Below are 26375 nucleotides of genomic sequence, written 5' to 3'. Positions count from 1 at the left end.
GGCTGGGTAGCTGCCATACAGCCCCTTCTCTGCCTTCAGCTCCTCGGTGTGGACATCTGGGCAGCAGCCACACCACTTTTCTTTTTTTTTTTTTTTTTTTTTTTTTTCTTCTGTTGAACTTTGAAATCCATGCATTTGGGGTGATTTCCAGCAGTTACAGGTTCCACTGATTCAGGACTGGACTATACAAAAGTAGTTATAGAAGTCACAAGGAAAAGCACTGCTGTGTGTGTGTTTATGTCAAAGCTGGCACAGCTGCCTGTGTAAGCTGTGGTGCCCCATCCCTGGAGGTGCTCAATGCCGGGTTAGATGGGGTTGCATGGGCAGCCTGAGCTGCTGGTGGGCAGCCCTTCCCATGGAAGGGGTTGGATCTAAGTGATGTTTGAAATCCCTGCTAACCCAATCTGTTCTATCATTCTGTACCATTTGAGTCAGTCAGGAAGGTGAGCAGCTGCATGCACTGCCGAGGCTTTGCAGGAGGTTTCAAACAGCCCCCATTTTAATCACCACATGACATGCGCTTACTGACTAAGTCAAGTGCTCCTTTGAAGAAGGAAGTTATTATCAATTGCCATTTCTAACAAAGTTACTCTGCAGGGTAAATCTATACGAACTTCATTAGGAAGTATTCAGCATGGTTGCTTAACGTTAATTAAATTTAATCCCACATTGACCAGAAGGAAGCTCGCTGCCCCTTTCCTGAAGGGTCTCCTTTGTCTTGTTGTGCAAACTGTGCAGGCGTGGGATGGTGGCAGCACTCTGCATCCCTGCGGGCAGGCAGCAGGGAAGGCTTCTCGTTCTCAGCAGACCTCAGCCGTCCTGCTTTCCTGGCTGTGTTATGGCAAAAGAATGAATGCTGTAGCTATGAGTCTTGAGCTTTTTTTTTTTTATGGGTTATTTCAAAATGTTTTTGACCTCTGACAGACCGAGTTTGGGCAGGAGGAAGAAGAGAAGGGACTCGATGCAGTAGATATTCTGTGAGCCCTTTGAAAACGGACACCCTTTGTATGTTTGTCAGCAGGTCTGTGGGGCGAGATGACCGAGGCCGTCCCTAGAGCCCATGCCCTGTGAGCACAGGCATGCTATAATGGGAGAGAAGGCTGCTGCTGTGCGGTCACTGAGCTGTCTTTCCCAGGGGCTTCATCTAGACAGAGGTCTCTAGCATTCCAAATGCTGATATTCCAGTGCTGGTTTCCATAATAAATGAAAAATAAACTGAACATGCCATGTATCTCCTGACCTTCAGAAAGTAGCATCTATTTTGTTTGTTTCCACAGAGTTAGCTGGTAGCTACAGTTTGCTTGCTTGGCTGTGAGCACCTCTGAATTAAACACCTGTCTGCATAGAGTGGCTTCATGCTGATGACAGCATCTTATTTGTGGCTTTGCACATGGAGGGGTATTGTGTTGGTGAGCTGGGAGCTCAGGTGTATCAGGAGGGCAGCTTGAATAAGGGGAGGTTTGTCAGAGTTTAAAGTACGGGGTCAAGCACCCAGCCATCTCTCCGCAAAATGCTGTGTAGCGCTGTCAGCTTCTATTGTATTCCAGGCTTATTTTAAAAATGAAACAGGGCCTGTCATTCTCTGAGGCTTTGAGGAAAAATCTCCGAAATATGATCCAAGTGGAACCAGATATGGACTACGAGCAGTTCTAAAGAGATGTCAGCTGCTCTCTGTTCTGTTGCCTTGAGGTGTCAAAACCAAAGGACGCAGCATTCAGGCTGGTGCGATTATCTGATTCCTAACGGGCGGAATGAAAAATGAGTGGGAATGGGAACTTTGCAGCGTGGGGGCAGTGTGAGGGGGCAGGAGGAGAAGAAATGTAGGTACCTAATTCAGAAAGCTCAGTTTCCAGGGACGTAGGTGGTTTGGTGGGAGTCTTAAAGTCTAAGGAAAATATGGTTTTGCTAATAGTGATCTCTAGGCAACTAGAACTCTTTAATATGATGCCTTTCTCATGTTAACGTTCTCCAAAAGTAGCAACAGTTTGTCATCCACCATTAGACATGAGGTTTGTACAAAACAAATCCGCTACTGTATTAAACTTGAGGCCCTTAGTTTTCTTCTTTTCTCTGATAGATCAGAAGTGGAAGTGCCTCCTGTGGCTGGTCCAGACTAGTGAAGGACTTGAGATGTAGCTCACGGTAGGATGCTTGCAGCTGGAGGGCAAAGAGAAGGAGGATGTTCCAACGTCTGTCCATACTTTGTTTTGTACCTTCAAGGAGCTCTTCCCATGCCCTCACACTCTGCTCTGAGGGTCTGGGGCCAGATTGGTGGTGACTTCTGGAGCCTGTAGTTCAAGAAAGGGAGGCAGAATCTGACTCTTTGCTTGTTGTTACTCTTGCACGTACTTGCAGATTGCTGTAGGGAAGGTTGCTTAAGTCTCAGGAGGACTCCAGTATGCTATGTGGTATTTTTTTTCTTTTCTTTCTCTTAGATGTCTTATATGCAATGCACAATTCTGAGTTAACTAGCAAGAGATAACATTTTCTTGTACAGCTGCCCCAGAAGGAGGCAGGAAGACAGCTGAGGGAATTGCAGTTAAATATGTGAGTGTTCCTCAAAAGAGTAATTTCTGTCTGTAAGATGAAAAATTGAACAAATAAGAAAGCATTTCTATTATTAAACCCATTTGATTTTCTTTTGAAGAGGCCTCAGTTTAGCCCTCGCTAAGCAGTCTTGCAGTTTGTTAGAAATTAGCATTTCCTACAGAAGTCTGCTGATGATTTCTGATGCTTTATGGAAGACTTTTAAATAAAAAATGAGAACATTTGTCTTGAAGGACCACTTAGTACTCAAGTTAAATGTTGATCAGAGCAAAGCTCCAGATGAGGAAAAAATGTAATCTTTACATTGATTTCGTTTTTGATACGTGTGAGGGTATTCTGCGTGCCCTAGAGATAGAGATGAGCACATCTGGGGTTTCATTGCTATTGCCTTATTCTTCTCTGAGCAGAACGTGAAAGGACTGAGGAATGGTAAGAGTAGAAATACAGTATCTCCATGGGCAGAACTTGAGTAGTTAAATAGGCGTTAATAACATCCAAAACCTCTTCGTTGCTTTTATTATGTGATCTATTCTTTGTGGCACACTACTGAGTGTGGGTAATGTGGGCAAATCTGAGTTTAGATGATGAAGACCAATTTTTGTATACAAATGCCCAATGCTCTGAGTTGGAAGGGCCTTGGGAGATGCACATCTGTTTTCTTCCAGTGAATTTTGAAGGGTCACAGAATCACAGGGGTTGGAAAGGACCCTTGGAGATCATTTAGTCCAACCCTCAACTGGGTTCTTAGACATCCCTGTTTGATGTCTGAATTTATTGGGAGGCATCTAAGCTGTCATCTGTGCGTACCCCGTGTGTTCAGCAGTTTTCCCATGCATTGTGCAATGAAAAGAGCAACAAGCCAGTCCTGCAAAGCACAGAAACTGTAGAGAATGCTGCAGCCCAGATTCATTTACTAAAAATAACATTCTCATCAGAACATTACTGTACGGGTTTAAGTACCATTCCATGTGTTTAAATCCATCCTGAAAGAAAGAAGTCTTGCGTAGAACTATCTGGACTTTGGGGTCCCGTTCAGCCCAGTTTTCCTGCAAAAACCTACTGAGCATACTGATGAACTCTCCTGGTCCATCAGATGACTTTGCTGCCTCAGCCAATATGGCTGTACAGGGTCGTGGTTGCAGAATATGAAGACAAGTCTGTGGGACAGCTGGATGCCCTAAGTCTGGTCTACTTTTGAAGGTAATTATTAACTACTCCCTTTGCAATGTTGGTCTTGAGTTAAAGTGCGATTTTGGTTGGAAAACAAATTAGTTACGTGTGTGAGTGTAGAGCAATTGAAGTACAAAGACTCCTGCTTTCAAAAAATTGTTGCTGTTTTATGAATTTAATAGGCAATGATTGAGGAAAGCCTTTACCCCTTAAGAAATAGTGCAGAATGCTCCCTAGCATTATTTGTTAGTATTATTGGTTAGTGGCTGTGCACAGATCTTGCCAGCCAGGGCACTGCTCACAGGGGCTGAGTGCAAGAACAGAGCGTAAGGAACAGGCTCTACCAGCACTCCCAGATGTGGTGAGTGAAGACCAGGTCCACGGTGAGGAGCATAAAAATCCAGAGCTGGGTCTGAAAGCAGGGCTTCAGCACAGATCCGAGGTCTGCCTTGGGGTCAGGGCTGGAGAGAGCCACTCCTAGGTCGTAATCATTAGAATCATCAGAATTATAGAACACCCAGAGTTGGAAGCGACCCAAAAGGATCATAAAGTCCAATTCCTGGCTCCACACAAGACCACCCAAAAGTCAGACCAGATGTGTGAGAGTGTTGTCCAGATTCTTGGACTCCAGCAGCTTGGGGATGTGACCACTGCCATGGTGAGTCCATTCCATGTCCACTACCCTGTGGTGATGAAGCTTTTCCTGATATCCAGCCTGAGGCGTAAACTCAGCCCTGGGCTGAACATAAATGCAGGAAGTGGTCTGGGTTGATACAGGGCCAGGGCAGCCTGGCAGTGCCTTCAGGCTCTGACAAGTAGATCTCGATTCTGCCTGTGCTTTTCCTTGGATCTTTAACCAACTCTGGTACCTGCAGTCTGAATTAAGGAAACAGAAAGTATTGGTTTTAGCATGCAAAACTGACATTTGGTAGCAGGTATCAAATAGTGGGTTTTTGCTTCCTTTTGTTTTTTTTCCTTATTACATCAGTTTGGTTGCAGGCATTAGTTTATCTTCAGACATTTTGAAATAATGAAAACTTGTGTCTGTACAATCGTGTCCTCTCAGATCACTGCAGTGCATCTGTCAAGGAAGCTGTGACTTCTTGGAACGTTTTGTGTTTGCTTTTAAGACAAAAGATGAGGTTTGATTGTTTTCTTCCCCCTTCTTAGGTGGTTTCCAACTTCTAGGCAGTCTTGCTCAGGTCAATCTTATGGGTGTCCCTGTGAGCCACCTCTCTTCACAAATAGTATGAAGAATGGATGTAGCAATTATGTCTTAGCCCTCTCCTCTATTTCCCAGGGTTTTTTTTCTCTGGGGTCCCTGAGCTGTTGGCTCAAAAAGTAAGTTCACATTACTGCTCTTAAAATCAAAATAAAGAAAAGGAGTGGGTCAGGAAACTTAATTAAAGTAGAATTAAGGTCAGAAATGTGTGTCTCTAGCTGCGTGTTTGGATATAATTATTTCTGGTGATCTTTAGGAGTTTTCATTCCTTAAGGAAAGGCAATAAATTAAAATTTTATTCTGAGAGTAATTTGCTGATTACTGAGGCGTAGATCCAGCTGCATTTCAGTTTAACCTTTCATAAGAGCTGGGGAAAAATCCTCTGCAACTTTCTGGGATTTTTGCTTCTTCAGAGCAGATTCCCCATTCCCTGCCCCAATTTTGGGAGGCAAGGAAAGGAGAAATTCGGGACCAGAAACTTTAAACTTTTCTAAGGGACTTTAAGGAGGAAAAAAAATCTATTTGTTTAACGTCTGAAAGGTAATCGAAAGAAATGCCACGCAACTAAAAAATCTGTTGAAGTGCTGTGAAGTGTTTCTTTCATTCAAACAGCAGTGCTGCTCCGTTAAGCTGTGTGCGCACGTGTTGCCCAGTTGCATGCAGCACATCAAACACTCACAGAGGTAGATGCAGCTTAAAAGTAAATACACTTACTTATAAGCAGCGTGTGTGCGAATGCAGCTGTACTGAAGGCAAACAGGTTTCTGCTACCTGTTTGGCAGCGGGGATGTGTGTGCTGGGCATGGGAGGCTGGGCAGCTGCAGAATAACTGGAGCCCGTTGCTTGCAGCTGCATTTTCAGACCACTGGCAAATGTGGCAAAGCCTCAGAAGTCTGGAAACAGGAAAAGGGAAAATTGTAGGAACTGTACCACTGGCCTAAAATAAAGTGGAATTGCTATCTTTAAGCCGGTGAGAAGATTCACCTTGCTGTGATATTTCAAGCACAGTGTTTCAACAGGTAATCCTCTGTTCTGTTGAAGAACTGAAATAAGAGACAGAGATGCTGAATGCTCCTGACCTGATTCATGGGGGACCTGCTGCTAAATAACATGGGATTGACTTTTTCTTGTTTGTTTTTAAGCTGATAACTCTTTTACATCAAGTTATTTTTTTAATGGAATTTACTTTCTTCAGCTCTCTGAAGCTGTCACGTTTAAACGTAATGTAGGATTTACTGGAGCATCCAGCAATGCAGCTACACTGGAAGCACTGAGTTTTAGAACAAATGGACATCATCCAGTGCTTCCTTATCCAGATAGCATTACATTTACCTAGAGAAATGTATGTGTCCCCCCTCTTCAGCTTGGCATTTCTAGATATGGCCAGAAAAATGTGTTGGCCTCGGTGCTTTGGGCATCTTTGGTTCCCCAGTGTGTCCTCTGGGGAAGAGGGCAGACAGCCTGGGGGGCTGAGGTGTGGTTTCCCAAAGGAAGTGCGCTCTGCAGAATTCCCAAGTACAGTTTAGCAACTGTAAACATTTGGGAAGTTCATACAGTGAATGTCGAATTATCTATAATTTTGGGAAGAGATGGTTTTTGTTAATGTAAAAGAGAAAGAATGTGGTAGCTCTCTGACATTTGTATATGTAAATGTAGCAACCTGCAGGTGTTAAAAGCTCATGTTTGCTCCCTTCCCCCTAATCGCAAGTAGGGCAGAGAATGAGCTCTGGCTAGAGGGGGGCTAAGGGTGCTCCTGTGCCCCTGCTCCTGCTCAGGAAGGGCAGCTCAAGGGCCCCTGGCACCAGGTCAAAGCCAAACCTGACTGGTCTGCATTATCAGTTCCCCCTGCCACTCTCCCATCATCAAGGTTTCCTTCAGTTTGTGTGCCTATTAAAGCTTCTCACAGCAAGTTCAGCTTCCCATAGTGCAGGAAGCATTCTGTCATGTTTTAGTCCTTGCGTTAGTTTGCTTTTTGCCAGCACACACTCTGGGGTGCTCTTTCACCTGCTTCAGTTGGCTTTCCAAATATTGACTCAGCCTTCTGAAAATATGGAGAGACATTGCTAATTTTTGCTTTCATACAATTGATACTAAGACTGCATGAAATAAGGGTCTTTGTGTATGTGAGTGGCTCGCTGACTTACAATATAACCATTCTAAAAAGCTACAGGGGACTCTTGAGGTAAGTATTTTGGATACTCTTCCATGGATGGCTTCTATGAATTGAGTAAGATGCCATAGGTGACTATTATAAACTGCATATAAGTTTTCTTCAGATGAAACCAAAGGTATCAGTAATCTGTGTAACTGTCAGTCTTGACATTACTTGAGGGTTTTCTTTTCAGAAATTATGTTTTTTGTGTTGTGTTTTTGGTTTTTAGGCATGTTTGTGTGGGAGATCTGGCAGCAAATGATTTTCTGTTTGTTTTTGATTTACAGAAATCAACGCAGAGCATTTTCATGTCTGACTATTGGTACTGGAGGCTGGTCCCATGCAAAGAAACCGGTAGCTGTAACTGTTTTGCAACAGCCAATCAGTCTAATGAGGAGAAAGAAGAAGACACGAACCACGAGGTTGTGGTGTCAGACATCATGCAGCTTGTGCGAGACAAGCAGGAGGTGCCGGAAAGCACAGCAGGTGAGAAAAACGTGGTGTGTTTTGGAAATGGTCCCACTGGCTGCCAGGCTGTATGTACTAAGGGAAGGAGTGATGGCTTTGGGAATTCTAGCACTGGTTGTGTCTCATCACGAGCAGTGAGTATAGGGAAGGGAACCCAAATCAAGCAGTTGCCAAGTATTGGCTTGGGGAGGGTGGTGTCACAACAAAAACAAATGTCTAGGAGCAGTCAGCAAGGAGTGAAGGCTTTTACTCTAGGGTATTGATGCTTGCCATAAGAAATTAAAATAATTGCATAAATTAATTGATTAGCAAAAAATAGTCATCCCCGAGGAACCTGACCTACCTTCCTACTGTTTTAAAATCATGCTCTAGATAAACTGCTCAGAGAAGCAAGAACAAAATAACTCTGCACTTCACCATGCTTTTGTTGCCGTGGTCCATAAGCAGGAGAAAAATGTAGTGAATGCTGGTATGCAGTGACAGGGATGAAAAACTCATTTTTCCTTTGCCATATGATTTTACATTTACTCACGTAGGAAATTGTTACAGGCTTTTGCCCTGATACTGATGGAGATGGACTACAGTGCTATAATGTGATAAACTTTTCTAATGGATAGTGAGTGGTCTTTATTAATACATATTCCTCTGGTTTTATTAAGTTATATATGTAAGCCTTCTAGGTCATTGCAAAATATCTGCAGGTATTCAGACCTGCAAACCTCTTTAGCTAGAAATGTGGTCCAAAATCAGAAAGATGAAGTCAACTGAAATGCAGTTTTGCCTTTAATATACAATTACAGGGCAGGCTATGACTCCTTTGCAGTAACAGCAAAGAAAAAAAAAGTGGTTCTTTTAGCCTGAATACTGGTGCAACTACAGAAGAAAAAGTTCTTCTTGTTCCGCTGTAGCTTAGCAGGAAGCAGTTACTAGAGTATTTGTTTTATGCATGTAGTAGTGAGGTCTCAGCTCACTATGGTATACTTGATGGTATACTTCTTTTGAGAGCAACAAAGAAAAATGTAAACGAAAAAAAAAACACTCCAAACTCTCAGAAATTCCAGGCCTGGTCAGAAGTTGACAAAGTGGAACTTCTGTGGAAATCGTAAGAGTATATCTGGGTTACAACATGCTCTCTGTTTTTGGCTTCTGTAAGCCAATGTGAGAGCCTCTCCTGCAGCCTGATAACACTGTTAGTATGGAAAGGATCTTGCAGCTCTTCTAAGTTAAACAATATGCTGCCATTGCTGAAGTTTTAGTGTTTTTGTTCCCTTCCCAGGAATTCATCTGTTATACTATTGATACTGTATTAATAGCAGTATTTTTACTGCAGTGTTTTCCTAGAAGTTATAATTAAGAGCAGATCTTCCTTGTGTCTGTGAATTCACACATTTTTGCTTGAGAACATTTTGCATCTTGGAAGACTGAAGAGCTTAGCTTGAGAACTGTAGATGAGGAAACGTGCAAAATGCAGCTTCAAGCAGAGCGTAACCAAGATGGAAGCAAGACAATGTCCAACTGAGCTGTGTTGCTTTCTTTCAATCCATGTGGTATAATAAATACATTTTTCCCACTCTTCAGAAGAGGTTGGAAAATATGGAGCACGGAGAAAGGGGGGAGATGTGAAAGGCAGTCATGAGTCTTTAAAAAACAATAAATAAGGATAATCCAGCACATCTACCATTTCTCAATGCCTGTTTTGCTGTTCCGTATGGTCAGGATTGAACTTCAGGAGCACTCTGCTTGGAGGCCTGTTTACATAACATTTTTTACTGGGGCCTTTCTGCTCTGATGACAGCCTCCTTGAAACGATTGTAAGCCTTTTTGTTTCCTTGTTCATTTGTTCGGTTTAGATCTGTTTGTAGTAAGACTCCTTCTTCTTTTAACCACCTGCTAATCCAGTAGGAAAGCGGAGCAAATCTTTGAGACTTCATGGTGTAAAAATTTGCTAGTATAACATCTTAAGAACCTTCATTGCTGTTGCTGTAACACGTAGCAACAAGGGTGCTACAGTCAAAACTTTATTATGGTGTAAGGATCATCATGACTGCCTAGGCTTTGAGAAATCCAGGACATAGGTGACAGCTGATTGCAAAGCTTTATGTCTCTTCAGTCCAGACTTACCTGGGAAGACATAATAAGGTGAAAGTATTTTTTTTTTTTTTAAACATTCTAAATTATAATGGGTGCCTTTTCACCATTTTACAGAATTATGAGGATTTTTATGTAAGAAATCAAATGGCAGCTGAGTGAATGTGATGTGCCAATTCTAACAATTGTAAACGTGCTGTAAAGCAAATCATCAGCTGCTGTATTCGCAGGCGCTTGAAACGCTCATGTTACATTTACTTGCTCTTGGAAATAAATGAATTTGGTGTTATATCAAAATCATAAATTGCATTGTTTAGTATATAAAAGCACTGCAATGGTCCTTCTAAATTCCTTCTATTCCTCGATGTCTACAAATTCATACTTAAAAAAAATCTAAACTAAAACATACGAGATTTAAAATGGCATCTTAGAAGCCTCATCTATTGGCGTTTAAGAGTGACAAGATTAAACCAGTGTGGTTTTGGGGAGAAGTCCTCCATTTATGCAGTATATTTGGAAAGTTCCTTGATTCATGGAGTTGTTTATATTCTCCAAGACTGTCATACTCAATATCTCATTGGAATTTTATTTTCATTGTCAAGGTTGTGTGTGTTACGATATACCACAAATCACTACTTAATGGAAAGCTTTTTCAAAGGATTACATATAAGCTGGGTTAATACAGGTGGCTGTTATATGTATATAATGAGGCTATAAATACCAAGCCAAATATTTTTATTGTGTTTTTTTTAAAAATAAAAAAAAAAAAAAAAAAAAAAAACAAAACAATAACAACAAAGAAGTCAAATGAAGAAGAAAATGTGTGGGGCAGTCAGGAACTTCTGTGTTGGACTTCCATATGCAGCTGCAGAAAGATTGGTGTTTTTTCTTTTCCTTGAGTGACAACATTGTGTTGTAATCTGATTAACATGGGGACATCTTCTGTGGAATAAAGATGGCATTACAGGCATCTGGAGCTGTCCATGCAGATACTAAATAGCCCACGACCTTTCTTGCCTTTAAAAATAACCAGTGGGGAGTCCCTAAGCTGTAATACACAAGCCACTTAGTGATGCGTGGCACAGAGCTAAGAACTACTGCTGTCACTGTTGGTATCTGCCATAATGGTGAAGGAGGGAGCTTGGGAGCTTGGAATTGCTTTTTTCCTTTCTGAATGTAAAACTGGGTTTGCCATAACTGTTGGCTGATAAAGCATTCTGTTCTGCTCTTTCTTTTTCTGTCTGCTTGGTGGCAGTGTGTTGTCAATAAGGGTCTGGCTGGGTCTTACCATGGGAGTTTTATGTCTACCCTGAGCTGCCTGTTTGGCACTAGAAGTTTGATATGAAGCGCATAGCCAAATAAGATGTAGCATGTGTTCTGTGTACACAGTTAATATTTTTCTGTTTTCAAGGATATTTGCTTACAGCTGGACTCATTTTTATAAGCAAATCTCTTGACAGATCTGTTCCTTTATTGGCCATGCTATGGCTGCTATCAGTCTCAGCACATGCATATGAGCAAATGTTTGTTTATTAGCTGGAAGTCCTGTTTTCAACTAAAACTGAACTTGTATTGAAGGCATTTGGCAAATTCGTAGGAATTAAACTCCTCAAAATGAGACAGTTTGTTGCAATTAACTTAAACATGTTTTAACAACACAGAAAGGAGAACGTTGGCATGGTAGACTTCATCTGTATTGTGTTGCTGATTTAAGTAATAGAGTGTGGAAATCCCAGCTTGGTTAGAATCAGTAAGAATCTTGTCAGGATTTTCATCTAAGTCTTAAGCTGTGCAGGTGAGCCAGCCTCTTATATATAGAACATCTTACTCTAATTCCTTACTTCTTGGGAATAATTGCAAATATGGAATATATTAAAATAAATCCCTGTTCAGCTAGTGGCATTCAGTTCAATAAGTTAGGGCAGAAAAGCTCTATTAGTGTAAAAAAGACACTGCCAGATGGAAAATGAGCCAAAGAGAAGTATTTCAGTATGTCAGCAATTGCATTCACAATGTGTGTGCGTATGTGTGCATATCTATGTATGTAATTCAGTACCACACGTGATGAATTTTCATAGATTATCTAGGTTGGAAAAGACTTCCCAGATCATTGAGTCCAACCATCAACCTGACCTACTGTGTCTTACTGCTTAACCGTGTCCTTTAGTGTCACATCTGTGCATATCCTAAATACCTCCAGCTCCAGGGGTGGGGACTAACCACCACCTGTCTTACTTTATCAAATCAGATACTCGTCATTTTGTGATCAAGGTGGCCTCAAACCATCATGGAATATCCTGAATTGGAAGCAACCCACACGGATCATCTAGTTCAACTCCTGGCTCCACATAGAATCACCCAGTATTCAAACCTTATGTCTCACGCACCTTGCCCTGCAGACCCTTCATCTTTGCAGCCCTCCTCTTGACGGTTTTATGATCTTATGTTGTAGTGCCTGAACCTGCGCTCAGTGCTGGAGGTGAGGTCGCTCCAGTGCAGAGCAGAGCAGGACAATAGCTCTTGTCACCTGGCTGGCAGTGTTGGGCCTGGTGCCCATCCCAGGGCATGGTGACAGACATTAGTGCCTGACCACTGCATCAGTCACAAGCACTTCCCTATTTGCAAGTAGCACATCTAGTGGGCCACCTTCCCTTGTTGGCTCAATCACACCAATATCAAAAAGTAATGCTCCACCTGTGCTAGAAATCTCCCAAACTATGTCTAAGTTGATGTGTTCTCGAGTAGTGGCATTTCAATATTGTGAAGTATGAAATTATTTTCTATCAATATTAAACTACTGAAAACAAATACGTTTTTCTTGGGTTTCTACACTTTAATGTTACGTAGCTATATATGCCTTTTTGTTTGAGATATACTTGGCACGTATAGTCATTTTATTTAGAGATACAGCAGCCTTTTTTCATTTATTATGGAAATTAATTGCATTTGCAATGCCTCTGAATGTAATGAAATGTTTCTTTTGGTTTACATCATGCTTCAGTTTTCAGGTATTCTCCATGTGGGAAGAAGTATTAGATGCCTGCTGAAACAGAAGTAGGAAAGCTTTGTCAATTCTGTTTAGACCCTGACTTAAGCACCTTTGTGCTTTTGGTACCTCATGTGGCTCAAAGAAATAGGAAAAGTGCCTAAGCAGAAGCATAATTGAAATTCAGCAGGTGTTATGTGTCTAACCTGTTTAGGCATTCTGTAAATCCCATTTTGCTGCAGCTGTAGACAGTGGATATCTTTGTAAAGCTGCTTGATTATAAGACAAACAAGAAAAAAAATGAATTCTATCATAGAAACTGGCTTATTCTTCTGAAAGGGTAATGCATGACCTGAGACACGTCTTAGAGATGTGACTCCTATGTTATGAGGGGCAGTCACATGGTGGGTTTAGAGTTCTTCCTGTGCTTTCATAACAGCAGGCAGTGTGCTGGGTTTGGCATGTGGAGTTGTGGATGCAAACACTAGGGCTTGCATGGGTGCAGTAGAAGCCATCCGAGCTACAAGTTTCATATGCTGTTTTAATGTCTCTCAGCACCACCTGTAAATGTTTACGGAAGAAGTGATGAGTTAAATTGATCAGCTGGCTTCCAGCTGGGCCATTTGTCATGGAAATAAATTGCTTTGCCTCTGTTCTAGCAATATGCTGACAAGGTTTGGGGTTCAGTTGTTGCCTCTGGCTCCAAGGAATTACTCAAGGCTGCCTGATGTAAATAATTAAATGCATACACAGATTTGCTGGATTTAAATCAGTGCACACTCTCCTGGTGTTTGAAAAGTCAAACCAGCTCTACAAGGGAGAGGGGTTTGATAATAGAAATATTGGAAAATGATGAGATTAAACCATATAAGCTTTTTTTCAAGTACATTTTTGCATTTTGCTCTGGCTACTACAAGTGTTTACATACAAAAAGTAACATATGTAGAAACCTTCCTACTGTTGAAAATATACAGATGTTACAGAGCTCTGTTTTACATTATTCCCTGGCACCAATTGCAGAGTAGAGTTAAGCTATAATTGGTTAAATGACCAGCTGTCAAAGGAAAACCTTTCCTCTAGCTAAAGATACGGTGCTTGTTTTAATTGCTAGAGGCGAAGAAGAATTTATTTAATTTGGACAAGCAATTTCAGTTACTCAGTGAGCAGCTTTATTGTTTTTTACCTTAGCTTATCAGATCTGTTTCAGCTTATTTGTTGATCATTAGGTTCATTAGAAAAACTGTGACTTTTAAAAATTATTTTTGGCACGTAATTGAAGTCTTAACATATCATCTAAAATAATTTTGAACAGTTTAATTTATTTTCCACCAGTCGCAAAGCATCTTTTTGCATGGAGAGATGAAAATGGAATTGGTGTCGCACCTGGAGTTGGCTGATTTAAACCCGCTGCTTATCGGCTTGGTGTGGCCTCTTTTGCAGGAGCTGATTTGGGAAAATGTATTTTTGCTAATTACTGTGTAGCCCTGTTGCGTGTTCCACCAAAGTATCACCTTGGGGCAGAACAGCTACAATGAAAACGATGAATGGATTCTGTTTCCTTATGGAAAACAGCAGCAGAAAATAAGCTGGGATTAACTGCTGCCAAGGAGACCGGTCTAAAAGGTGAAGCATCCAGAGAAACTGCATCAGTATCATTTCTGCTGAGGTTTCTGGGAGGTTGAGGTTCTTGAAAAGCTAGGCAGCCTTACCAGCAGCTGCAATATCCAGTAAGGTATGTGGGTGCATGCATGAGGTTGTGTATGTGCAGAGAAGCTACTGGGGACCTTCATAGTGATGCGAGGGGTTACAAAAAAAATCCAATTGGACCATGGTTAGTGGGTTTAGAAACAGAATCTACTCTCTTAATGTAGCCTGAAAATGTCTCCCTCTAACACTGTGTGCACTGAGGAGAGTTGGCTGGTTTGGGGTTTTTGTTGTTGTTGTTGTTGTTGTTTTCCCAAGAGAAGTTTCTTTATCCACAGGGATTGGAACCAGAGGAGTGGGGAAAAATTTCTGCAGAAATGCCCCATTACACATGTTGAAGAAGTCATTTTTCTTTTTTCTTCTTTTCCCTCCCTATATTTACTTATTTTGAGGAACACCTCTTGTTTTAGAATATGTATTTCATCTTAATGTTTTTCATAGAAGTTTGCTGTTCCATTGGCCTAATTCCAGCTCTGAACAGCAGTATGGTATAATGTATGGAGCACTTCATTTCACAGAATTTGGCTGTGTCTGCCCTTTTCACTGCTATGAAATATATTTTCATAAGAAGGCTATAAATGGGATTCTAGTATGATAATGTGTGTGCAACCAGTCCTGGACTCCGAGTGAGCAAGTTATTCTCCTGTTTTTTTACAACCTGGCTCCAGCAGGGAGCTTTTGTTTGCTGTACTTCAGAAGACGATGCTGCTCAGTGGAGTGCAGGAAAGAGCAGTACCAGCACTCACAGAACACTGATGGTACTCAGGCGCTCAAGTTCAAGGAGATGATCCCTAGTCTCTCAATAATTCCTGTGGCATTCTTTCTAGTGAAGGCTGAGCTACCTCAGGTTGACATCTTTGAGTTTTCCCAGAGCTGCTGCCCTCTTGAGAAGGTTGGTGTGAGTTGTGCTTTTGAGCCTCTTGGGCTGCTACAGATGCCTGGTGTGCAGCTCAGTGAGCGTCTCAAGAGGCGGGATTTGCTCATTAGATCAGAGTGGGCAACAGGAAAGTAAGACCTACAGATTCATGGAACGTGCCAAGTTGGAAGGGACCCATGGGAATCATTGAGTCCAACTTCTGGCTCCACACAGGCAAACCCAGAGTTCAAACCCTATGTCTGTGAACACTGTCCAAACACTCCACGAATTTCAGCTGGCTTGGTGCTGTGACCAGTGCCCTCAATAGGAGTATGGATTGTTTTTTCTTTTGCAAGGTCTCAAATCTTCTTATGCTCCTGTTAGGAAGTTTAGACATTGCCATTACAGTTCTGCCATTACAGAAGGCCAGTGCTGGGCATCATAAGGCCAAAATCTTTGGGGATCTTTGTCCTTAGCTTTTAAAGGTTCATGGGTGGTCATGATGTTTTCAAGAACTTTTGTTCAGTCTGAGGTCTGATCTGGCAAGATTTTAGTTATTCCTGTTTGCTTGCTTGCTTGCTTGCTTGCTTTCTTTTTTAAATTGTTTTTTAAAGGAAAATTGTTTAATGAATAGGAAAAACAGATTTAAAGAGCGAAAAAGGGGTATAATAAACTCCTTTGCTGCATGAACTTGAAGGTTGTTTGCATACTTCTGCTGGCAAAATTCCCATCAATGGTTCTGTTAGCACAGCATATCTAATATCCCTCAAAGATGTAGTAAAAATATCTGGTCTCCAGATGGCAATGATAAGTCACTGCTATTTTTATCCATCTTTTTATTGGGTTTGTTTTCTCGTTGGAGAGGTAATTACAGACCAAATTCATCTGTAAATCTTCAGGTTTTTTCAGCTCAGGTTATGCAAAAGTATGTAAAAGTATGTAAAGATTGACAATGTAAGTATTTTCTACTTCTGAGCCTGGCTCTTTAATCTCTTTAAATAAGTTGTATCTTGCCCCTTCGTGTCCAGTAGATGTTGCTGTTGAATCACCAATGCTGAAAGAGGAGGTATGGTAAATATTCTAATTTTTTATGCAGGCAAAGAATGTCTGAATTTACAAAAGATGCAATGTCTGCAGATTTTTTCATTTATATATGTCAGTTTTGGAACTTTCTATGTAAATAACAAATAAGAGATGTATGTAGTAGTGATTTGCAGTTTTAATGTCCCCTGCAGCAAAAGTGATTTTCTAGCCCGCATCTCTGTCATGTTTTTATTTAATATTTATATTTTATACTCTCATCCTAAGAAGCCTACATCATGTTGGCCATGGTGATATCTCTATAGCGTGGTACAATTTTGCAAATCTATTCCACATGGTTAGAATTAGCATTCCTGCAGCCTCCTTGGGTCAGTGTTGTTCCTTGGAAGGATATTGCCAGGTCTGGAGAACCTTTTAGGATGAAAACCTAACATAGGATGTTTTTTGCTTGCTCTTATTGAAGAATGAAAAGCAGGGGAAGCTGATCACTTTGGGACATTAAAAGAGGATAAAGAGGAAAAGGTTTATAGGTAGCCTGTTTCCTTTAGTAACACACGTTCAGTAAGATTATGGGGGAAGAGAAAAGGCACATTAGTTCTGGTCTTCTAACAGAAGCTGAAGAATAATTTGATATTGAATAGAATAAATGTGTGAATAAAATACTGAATAAACAAGTAATCACACTGTTGAATTTTCTTTTGCACTTACATGGGAAAACATCTGCAGCTATTGGTTTCCTTGGAAACAAATTCAGTGCAAAAGCAAAATGCACTGCACTGAGTCTGTCAATTTTACTGCATTTGATGAGTTTGATGTGCGCAGTTGGATGTTATTACTACATTTGTTTCTCAAATGCTGTGTCATGTATGCTGCTCTTACTTAAAATACGTAATCAAAGGAGATGGGCTGCATGCATTGGATTTTGGACAGAACAATAAGAAAGGTTGGTATTTACAGAAGTAAACATGGACTCTGTGTGTGTGTGTGTGTGTGTATTCTACAGCATCTAGTTTTCTGCACACTTATTTTTAAAGTCTTACCTTTTAAGTTCAGTGCTGTTGTCTGCAAATTGTTGCAATCAGCTGGATTTTGGTGATTAGCATGCTGCTGAAAATAATTGTTGGTACGTTTGCCTCATGATACAATTTTTGGCAGGACATTGGCTTTGTTTGTATTTTATTTAATAAATTCATTGTGGGGTACATGAACGTGTTCTTTCAGAAGAGTATTTTTGTTCTGGCTGTGACAGGAGTATGATTTCATGTATTGTGTTAGGATATTTTGGTGGTGCATATAATGAGCTTCAACTGTTCAAGCCAAAAACAAATCCATGCAACAGTGTGGTTTGTATAATTATATCAGGAAGAATTTAGAACTTTTATTTGCTCTATTGTATTATTTGTGAAAGAGAAGTTCTGTTGAACAAGCACTAAAGAAGAATTGATTTTGACAGGTTTCTTTAACGTAGCTTTATGTGAGTAACTGAGTCACAGGTATGTGAGATAGAATTCATATCTGTGACTGTTTTCTGTTAGTAAAAATGTTTTCCGAATATACTGGAAAAGTAACACACTGTACTGTATGGAAGAAAAATTTTAACAAGCAAAACATTTAACAGACAAAACATTGGCTGTAGCTTGACGAATATTACAGAGACATCTGGCAGTGATTCCAAATCTGAAACAGTCTCTATGGTGTCCCATAAAATCACTTTTCTCTGAAAGAAGGCAGCTGCCCATGTAAAATTATATGTAAACTTAGGCATTATGTCCTTTGCATTTAGGAGTTTACTCATTTGTATTCTTCAGTCTCTGTTTCCAAGACCTTGCTGTGTTTTCTACCTCCACCAGATAATCTGTATCTGTCTTGGCAGAGGTATAACTTTTTAAAGAAATCTCTCTAGAAATGGCTTGAAAAATAAAATCATAGAATGGCCTGGGTTGAAAAGGACCACAATGATCATCTGGTTTCAACCCCACTGCTATGTGCAGGGTCACCAACCACCAGACCAGGCTGCCCAGAGCCACATCCAGCCTGGCCTTGAATGCCTCCAGGGATGGGGCATCCACAGCCTCCTTGCACAACCTGTTCCAGTGCGTCACCACATCACTTGAAGTGAAGTATTCATGGATTTTTTTTAATTACTATTTCCTTTGGTTGTTATAAGTTACTCATATTACCATAGAATTGTTGGTGTGCCCTCTGTACGAAGTAAGACTTCTGGAGGACTAGGGAGGTGGAAGGAGTGGGTAGGTGCACTGTCTTTTCCATGAGAAACTGGTCTTTAGTTTTAAATGCAAAGGGCAGGAGCAAGCACAGGAAGGAAGAGTGTAGAAGAATTATATGCATGTCATCTTTTATTCGTGATCTGTCTTGCAAATCCTGTGCTTCATCTTCTTGTTGACGTTTAAAAAGCTAGAAAATACCTACAAAAATATTTATTCTGTTGCAAAGCAAGCAGTGCAGTTTTTGATCAGCACACTGCCTAATCCCGTGAAAGCAGGAAAATCAAAGTTGAGCCATATAATAACCACTTTTTCAAAGCTTTTGTCTGTGCTTTCTTCCCATACCCCTGCCAAATACCAAATGTTCCACTCACTTTACTGGATGTGGCAGCAAAGAGAAATTGGGTATTTAAAGAGATGAAATAAGGTAACAGTTTTCACAGGTAGCATTGTGTAATTCAGAAGTCTTGGATACTTAAACAATGTCTGACTTCTCTGTTTGATAACACTGTAAGCATTATTTGATAGGGTGGTGTTCTATTCTATGCATTTCTTTTATTTTTACCCAATAGAGCATTGCCCTTGAAGTTACTTGTTGATTTTTTTATTTTATTTTACTTTATTTTTAACCTTTGTCAAAGGTATTCCTAACAGTGGCAGATCCAACTGAATTAAAGACCAAAAGGATATCAAGGTGACTTTTTTGTTAATGCGTGTTTGTTTCTTTTAAGGGTCAGTCAAGGTCTTGAAGGAAGTAAATGGCTCTTAGAGTGATGCTAACACAGAACTGTCTCTAGGGAGTGAAAATAACTTTTTTCCTTTCCTACATATTAGTGCTTTCCAGTGCAGGCTGTCTGGCATCTTCAGTTTCCTCTATATGCTGCCCTTTGCAATCACAGCTTTTAAATAATGCAATTATACAGTAATTCTTTTGTTCCTTGAAATCTCTCCCAGGCCTAATGTTCTGACAGTAGTTGTGTTTAAGCACTGTGTGTTGTGACAAATACCTGACTGTGTTCAATGAAATAGCAGGAGATGCTTTCTCTTATGTATCTGACAGCCCTGTGTATTTTTCCTTTACTTCCTCAGAAGTCTTTATGTACTTCTGATCTTTTTTATTTTCTTGATTTTCTTTTATTTATTGTAAGTAACAACTGACTGGAATTGGATCAAAAACAGCACTATAGATTGGCATATCTGAGTTCTGTGAGTCTGTCTTTGTATGCATTCAGCTATTGGTGTTTGAGGAAACAGTAATTCTACATTTAAACCTTGATGTATTAGCTAGATCTGATGAGTAAACACAGGTGGTTGAATTGTATTAAAAGTGCATGACATGAGATGCCAGAGGCACTGAGCTTCACTGTTGGTGAACTGAAAGCTGAAGGAGCAAGTCATTTTTATCATATTGAAACTGATCTGATAAGAAATCTGGCAGCAAAACTTTGCAGAAGGAAAACTTGAAGTACTTGAGAAATGGTAAGCAAAGGACCTGAAATTTTGTGCTGACATTTGGGCCTGAGATCAGCTAGGCCTCTCGTAAACTGAACTTTCCTATGTCCTGGGTGCCTTCTCTGCTGAGTGCACTGCTGGCTGTTCTGACTGTTCTGATAAAGGGAAGAACTTTCTGTGACTCCAAAGCTCCAATGAATGCTACGTTTTTAAAGCTGTGAAAGTGGGGAAAAAGGCAGACTAAGTTTTGGATACATCCCAATACTAAAGGAAGTTTAGAACGAAAGTTGACATCCTTCTACTCTGTCCTTTCTCTCTGATACAACATGTCAGCCTGTGCCTCAAGGGCAAGCACTTCAAATTTATTCCGTGGAATCAAATTGAATGGTCCTGGAAATATCCTACTACTTTTCTTCTGAACACTTTTTAGATTACTGACTGTCTGTGAAATTAACAATTATAAGTGACAGCTAAATATCACATCTCATTACAGTCATTTGCTGAGAACATTTTAAATTAGCCCTGACCTTGAATGGCAGAGCTAATAAACTTGTATGTGCACAGCCAATTCTTTTGAAATAGTGATTTTACAAAGTAGGGCATGTAGTAAAATTTGGATTTTCTTAATACTCCAAATTTGAACACACACACGCACACATCCACGCACAGAAGGATTTGGAGGATTGTAAATCTCAAAATATTTGAGCTTTGAAAAACATTGGGTGGATTTTCTTCAGAAATTAATTTTGTGATTCCTCACCATGTATTTATTCTGGAAAGAAAACCACCCTCCCTGACAGGAGCGTGTTTTCTGGGTTGATTTCATAGAATCATATCATCACAGAATCACCAAAGTTGTAAAAGACCTCCAAGATCATCCAGTCCTACCATCAACCTACCACTAGTTTTTGCCCACTATACCATGTTCCTTACTACTGCATTTAAATGCTTCTTGAACATCTCCAGGGACGATGACTTCTTCTTCCTTGGGCAGCTTGTTCCAGGACCTGACTACTCTTCTGCAGAATAAATTTTTCCTAATACCCAATCTGATTCTTCCCTGACACAAATTGAGACCATTCCCTCTACTCCTATCACTAGTTATGTGAGAAAGGAGGCTGACTCCCACCGCCTCACAACCTCCTTTCTGGTAATTGTAGAGAGTGGTAAGGTCTCCCTTGAGCTTTCTCTTCTCCAGACTGAATAATCCCAGTTCCCTCAGCCATTGCCCATAAGACTTGTGCTCCAGACACTTCATAGCTTCATAGCATAGAAGGACATAGAATTGTCCTTCTCTGAACATGCTCCAGGGCCTGCCTCAATGTTTTTCTTGTAGTGAGGAGCCCAAAACTGATCACAGTACTCAAGGTATGGCCTCGCCAGAGCTGACTACAGAGAAACAATCACTTCCCTGCTACTGCTGGCACAAACCAGGATGCCATTGGCCTTCTTGGCCACCTAGGCACACCGCTGGCTCATGTTCAGCCAAGCTTAGATCAACACTCCCAGACCCATTTCCTCCATACAGTCTTCCAGCCTCTCTGTCCCAAGCCTGTAGCATTGCATGGGGTTGTTGTGGCCAAAGGACCTGACGCTTGGATGAGTTGAACTTCTTCCTGCTGATCCCAGCCCAGTGATCCAGCCTGCCCAGATCCCTCTGAAGGACCTTCCCACCCCCGGTTCATCTCAACTTGATGTCATCTGCAAACTTACTGAGGGTTCTCTCAGTGCCCTCATCCAGATCATCAAGAACGGTACTGAACAGGACAGGCCCCAATACTGACTCCTGGGGAACACCACTTGTGACCAGATGCCAGCTGGATTTAACTTCATTCACCACCATTCTCTGGGCCATCCAGGCAGTTCTTTACTTAGAAAAAAGTGTGTCTGTCCAAGCCATGGGCTTCCAGCTTCTCCTGGAGAATGCTGTGATCCAATACTGAGGCAGGCAGAGATTCAGTAAATGAATACGGTAGCAAACAAGGCATAGTTTTAGTGGAGTACCAGTGTTAAAAGCTCGTACACATCTGAGGGGTTCTTTATCCCATGTTCTTATATGAAGCTTGCCCACACTTGTATGAATGCTGGAGGATCATGTTTTTGAGAAGAGAAAGCTTTCAGTATTTTTCCTTCCTGTGTGTATTTTTAAAGCAATGACTTATACAATGCAAAATCCTCTGTATTCCTTCAGATTGTGAATCTAGGAACAATTTTGTTCCTGTGGAAGAGTGAGATGTTGCCAGAAACTGAATACTGCCATCTCTGCTTATGAATCCCGGTTTCAAATCCCAGATGCTTTACATAATAAAGCCTAACTGGGCTGATTACCAAGAGAACTCAGTCATTCAGAAAAATAAAAGGAAAATTTCCTTTGCTTCATGGAGGAAGAAATGGTGCCAAAAGGAGTCTGAAATGTTAAAAATGCATTTTCTACTTGGATCTCTCATATCGACTGTCCTGTTTCCTCTTTTGCTTCCAGTTATTTAAGGCAAGTGTTCAGTGTTGCTCTGGTACACTGGGTGCATGTGTCAGTTCTTTGTGTGACCTGTGAGGATCTGAGTCGAGAAAGTGGGTCTCGTTCTGTTCTGCCCAGGTCCAGCTTAGGTAAGTCTGTCTGCATCTGCACTACTTTAGGTGGGTGCCTGTAGCTTCAATGTTTCCACATTCTGTGCTGTTCCGTGATACACTGCGTTGGGCCCATGCAGGAAAGATTATGGCTGGTTTGCCAATCCAATGCTGAACACACTGCATTGCCGGAAACCAGTATGGGATGTGAGGCAGGGGATTTACCTGGGTGGGCATAACTACCTCTGTGCTCTGCCTATTTCCTTTGCAGGTGGTGGTTCAGAGCATATGCGAAGTATTGGGGAGAAACAGAAGTGTTTTAATTTCTTGTAGTTGCACTTAGTATTCTGCAAACAGCATTGCTCTCACTGTAACTGCTATTAAGCTGTTGGGGAAACTAAGCTCCCATGGGTTAAAATGGAAGCCCACTTGAGGATTAGTAGTATTTAACAAAAAGTATTAAAAGTATGAAACAGAGTTGCTTTGAGTGGTTAGTTTTCTGTGGGTGAGGGGGCATTACTGGTGGAATAAAGAAGGGGTTTCTGCAGGAGCTTCAGCTATTCAGTGTATTCATACCTGAACCGGGAATGGAAATGAAGCACAAAAGACAACTTTCGCTAATGATGTAAGAAGTTCTTCAACATAATCAAATTCAACTGTGATTGCAAACAGATAGAGAATCAATTTATGATGCTCAATCACCGAGCAGTGCAGTGTCTGAAATTAACTGTTTGTCCAAAGTCATACACTTGAAAAAAGCCAACGGTATTCCTGAGTTAGCTGTCACCCTCAGCAGGAGATCTGGGCTCACTTTGGGCAGTTCCCTGCAAACAGCAGCTGCTCAGTCAGCACTCAGTGTTGGTCAGAAAGGCAAAGAGTACATTGCGAGGGAAACAGGGAGCAACATCTTTATGGCACCATATAACCCGTGCTGTGACAGCTTCTTGAGTCCTATGTCTTGTTTTGTTCACTTTCTTTCACTAGAATTAGGCTATGCAAACATATGTCAAAGACAGCCAGAAGTATGGAATTGCTTTTGTGCAAATAGGAACTAATTAGTGCAGGAAATTTTCTGTCTGGAAAACAGACAATTGGAAGGGACATAATATCACCTACAGTGGAGGTCTGTATAGTCATGAATAGCTTGGGAAAGTGAATAGCGAGTGTTTATTTCCTGTGGTGGTATTTTTTTTTTTTTCCACTGCTTTACAAAAGGCAAACTGGGGCACCCAGAAAAATTCCAGGAAGGTGATTTGAACAAAAGCAGTTTTTCATGCTGACTGTTGTTACATTTTGGAATTCATTGATGAATGATGAAGTGGAGATCAAAATGGGAGTTGGCCTCTTCTAACAGGTAATAGCGATAGGATGAAAGGAAAAGGCCTCAAGTTGCACTGAGAAGTTTCAGGTCGGATTTTGGAAAAACTTCTCAGAAAGAGTAGTGAGTTACTGACACAGGCTGCCAGGGAGGGAGTAAAGTCACCATCCCTGGAGGTGTGCAAGAAACATTTGAAAGTTACTATTGAAAGTTATGGACAAATCATTGTAGCTATCCATACACTTCCCAGAAAGAACTGCTGCTTTTTGGCTGCTGTGTGCGATATGTAGAAAATAAGCTTTATCTCAAGTAACATAGCAATATCCTTTTAAGTATACAAGATGTCAGAAAAGGATTCTACACCACAGAGTGGTCGGGCCCTGAAACAGGCTGCCCATGGTGATGATCAAGGCCCCAGTCTGCCAGAGTTCAAGGAGGATTTGGAAAACACTCTCAGACATATGGCCTGGTGTTTGGGAGGTCCTGTGTAGAGCTAGGAGTTGGTCTTGATGATCCTTATGGGTCCTTTCCAAATTGGGATATTCTACGATTCCATAAACTTTCTTATTTATGTAATGGCTAAAATATAAGAGGATGTAGCTAAAAGCAGTAGTTTGAGTACAATACTAGGAAAAAAGCAGCCAAACGTCAAGAAAAAGATGACAGCAATGAGATTTAATAGGCATTGAGATAACCTTGATAAGGGGGGAGCATTAAAAGCCTCATGGTTTGAAAGGTGTCAAATAGCCTTTGTAAAAGAAGTGAAAACCCATTACAAGGAGCAGTACTGGCTCTCAATCTTCCGGATTTTCTATATCCCTAAGAGTTCTTTTTACCCCTAAAGCATAGCACAGAGAGCCAGCAGAGGTGCATTGGCTGACAGGCTTGCCTGTCCTGGCTAACTGGCGTAGCAGCTCTCTGGTGTATGCCCCACATGCCTCAAAGGGGATACTTCATGTACCCAGAAGCTAAAACCCAAAGGCTTTAGGTACTTAAGGTGCTAAAACTCTTTCCTGGTGCGCAGTTCTGGAGACTGCTGCGTTTCAGCATTTAAGCAGCCCAGCTCCTTCAACTAGTCGAAAAAGATAGTTGGGGCAAGTTCAGCATTTGAAGGAAATTCGGAGTCTTCTGTTCTCAAAAACGAACCTTTCAAACAGAGCGTGAAAGCACAGGCAAGCAGCAGAACGGCTTTGAGATTGTCAGTGGGGAGGAATTTTACTCCAGAGCAATTTAGCCTGCAGCAAGCTGACAAGAAGGTAGCAAGAGGCAGAACGCTCACGTAGGGATGAGGCCAGGGCTTCACGCAATCCGTTGCTTCTCGCCGGTTCCTAAACGTGCTGTCAATACAGCACAGTCCTTCCTCATGCACTCAGCAGGCTGGCAGCGAGCGTGCTAGCAAGCTGCTCGTCGCTGCTTCACGTTAATTGTGGCGTCTGAGAGCTCTGCTGCGGGCAAACCCCTGCCCAGAGGAGGAGAGAGACGTCCCAAGTGGTTCTGCTGGATTCAGCGGGCACGGCTCAGGCTTCCAGCAGCACCCGCCTCGCCCAGGAGAGAGCGCGGGCTCCCACCTTCACCCAGGGAGCACTGGGGAGTCATTGAAATGCAGGGCTGCGAAGCACTGCTGTAGTGCTGCCTGTTTTGCCGTTTTGTTTTGTTTTTTCCTCCCTTCTCCATTCTTGGACCAGAGGGAACATGTTTGCTGTGGATTCTTTTTGTTTCATCAGAGAATGAGACGCTGGCTGCACACTGAAGAAATGGCCCTAGAAGAATTGATGCAAAGATTAAATGCGGTTTCCCAGTGCACTGGTAGGAGGAGCTGCTGCTCTTAAATAATATGTTGCCTTGATGCTGTTAGTGATTTTATAGGATTTACAGAAAATCCGGCGTGCATGTTCTCATTAATAGGAAAGAAAATGTTTTGTCTCAGGGTTAAACTTCTGTTTGTATTGGCACTAATTAGCATTTCTAGCGCTTGGCTATTCACGAGGCTCAGTCCTCTGGAATACTTTCAGTCACTGCTCGCCCAGTCATACTCTCAATGGCTCTCGATTCCTTTTTTATCTGACTCAGCTGGAGCTAAGAAGCAGGGGGGACTACAGATCTGCCTAGGAGAAGGAGCCTAACAGGAAGCAGTGGAAAGCCTGGCTAACTGCAACCAGTATTTCAGGTGGATCTAAATCGCGCTTTCATGGGAATGAAGAGTTGAATACATTAATCGTAGTTTAGGTTTACATCTGAATGGATTAAAAATTGCAACAGAACTGCTAACAATGCTTTTAGTGTTGTAAAAAGAATGTGATGATTTCTGAAAGATTTTCTCAAAAATCTGAATGGTTTTGTGTTCAAAACTAGAACTGAGCAGCAGCGGTGACCTGTGAAAGGATCTGGGATTACTGTCCTGGCTGTTGCTCTTGCAGAATTGTAAACATATTTCGGGATAAAGAAGTTACACAGAAAGAGAAGAGATCTGGGTTCTGCTCCTTTGAAACTGCTTCTTTTGCCCTTTATTCTTAGGCTGCTGGCAGATGTTGGAAGCCTTGCATATCTCGTCATCTGAGGCAAACTGACGGTTTGCTGATAC

The 26375-nt window shown here is 41.4% G+C and overlaps 1 protein-coding gene across 5 annotated transcripts in view; it reads left to right on the top strand.

Annotated features, from left to right (window-relative positions):
- The window catches only part of MCF2L (MCF.2 cell line derived transforming sequence like), a 146421-nt gene that overhangs the window by 891 nt on the left and 119155 nt on the right, over window positions 1–26375 (top strand). For 4 of the 5 annotated variants that reach the window (XM_042809599.1, XM_042809598.1, XM_042809605.1 and 1 more), the window contains exon 2: window positions 7379–7577. In XM_042809599.1, the coding sequence (XP_042665533.1) occupies window positions 7400–7577 (178 nt within the window). In that variant the 5' untranslated portion in view covers window positions 7379–7399. Of the gene's footprint in view, window positions 1–7378; window positions 7578–22460; window positions 22516–26375 lie in introns of those variants that run through there. The other variant, XM_042809604.1, reaches the window with a different exon arrangement.

This window comes from Centrocercus urophasianus, unplaced genomic scaffold, assembly GCF_019232065.1.
Source record: "Centrocercus urophasianus isolate 14NV4802_14NV808 unplaced genomic scaffold, USGS_Curo_1.0 seq_12, whole genome shotgun sequence".
Lineage (NCBI taxonomy): Eukaryota > Metazoa > Chordata > Aves > Galliformes > Phasianidae > Centrocercus > Centrocercus urophasianus.
This window is presented reverse-complemented; position numbering and strand designations above follow the sequence as displayed.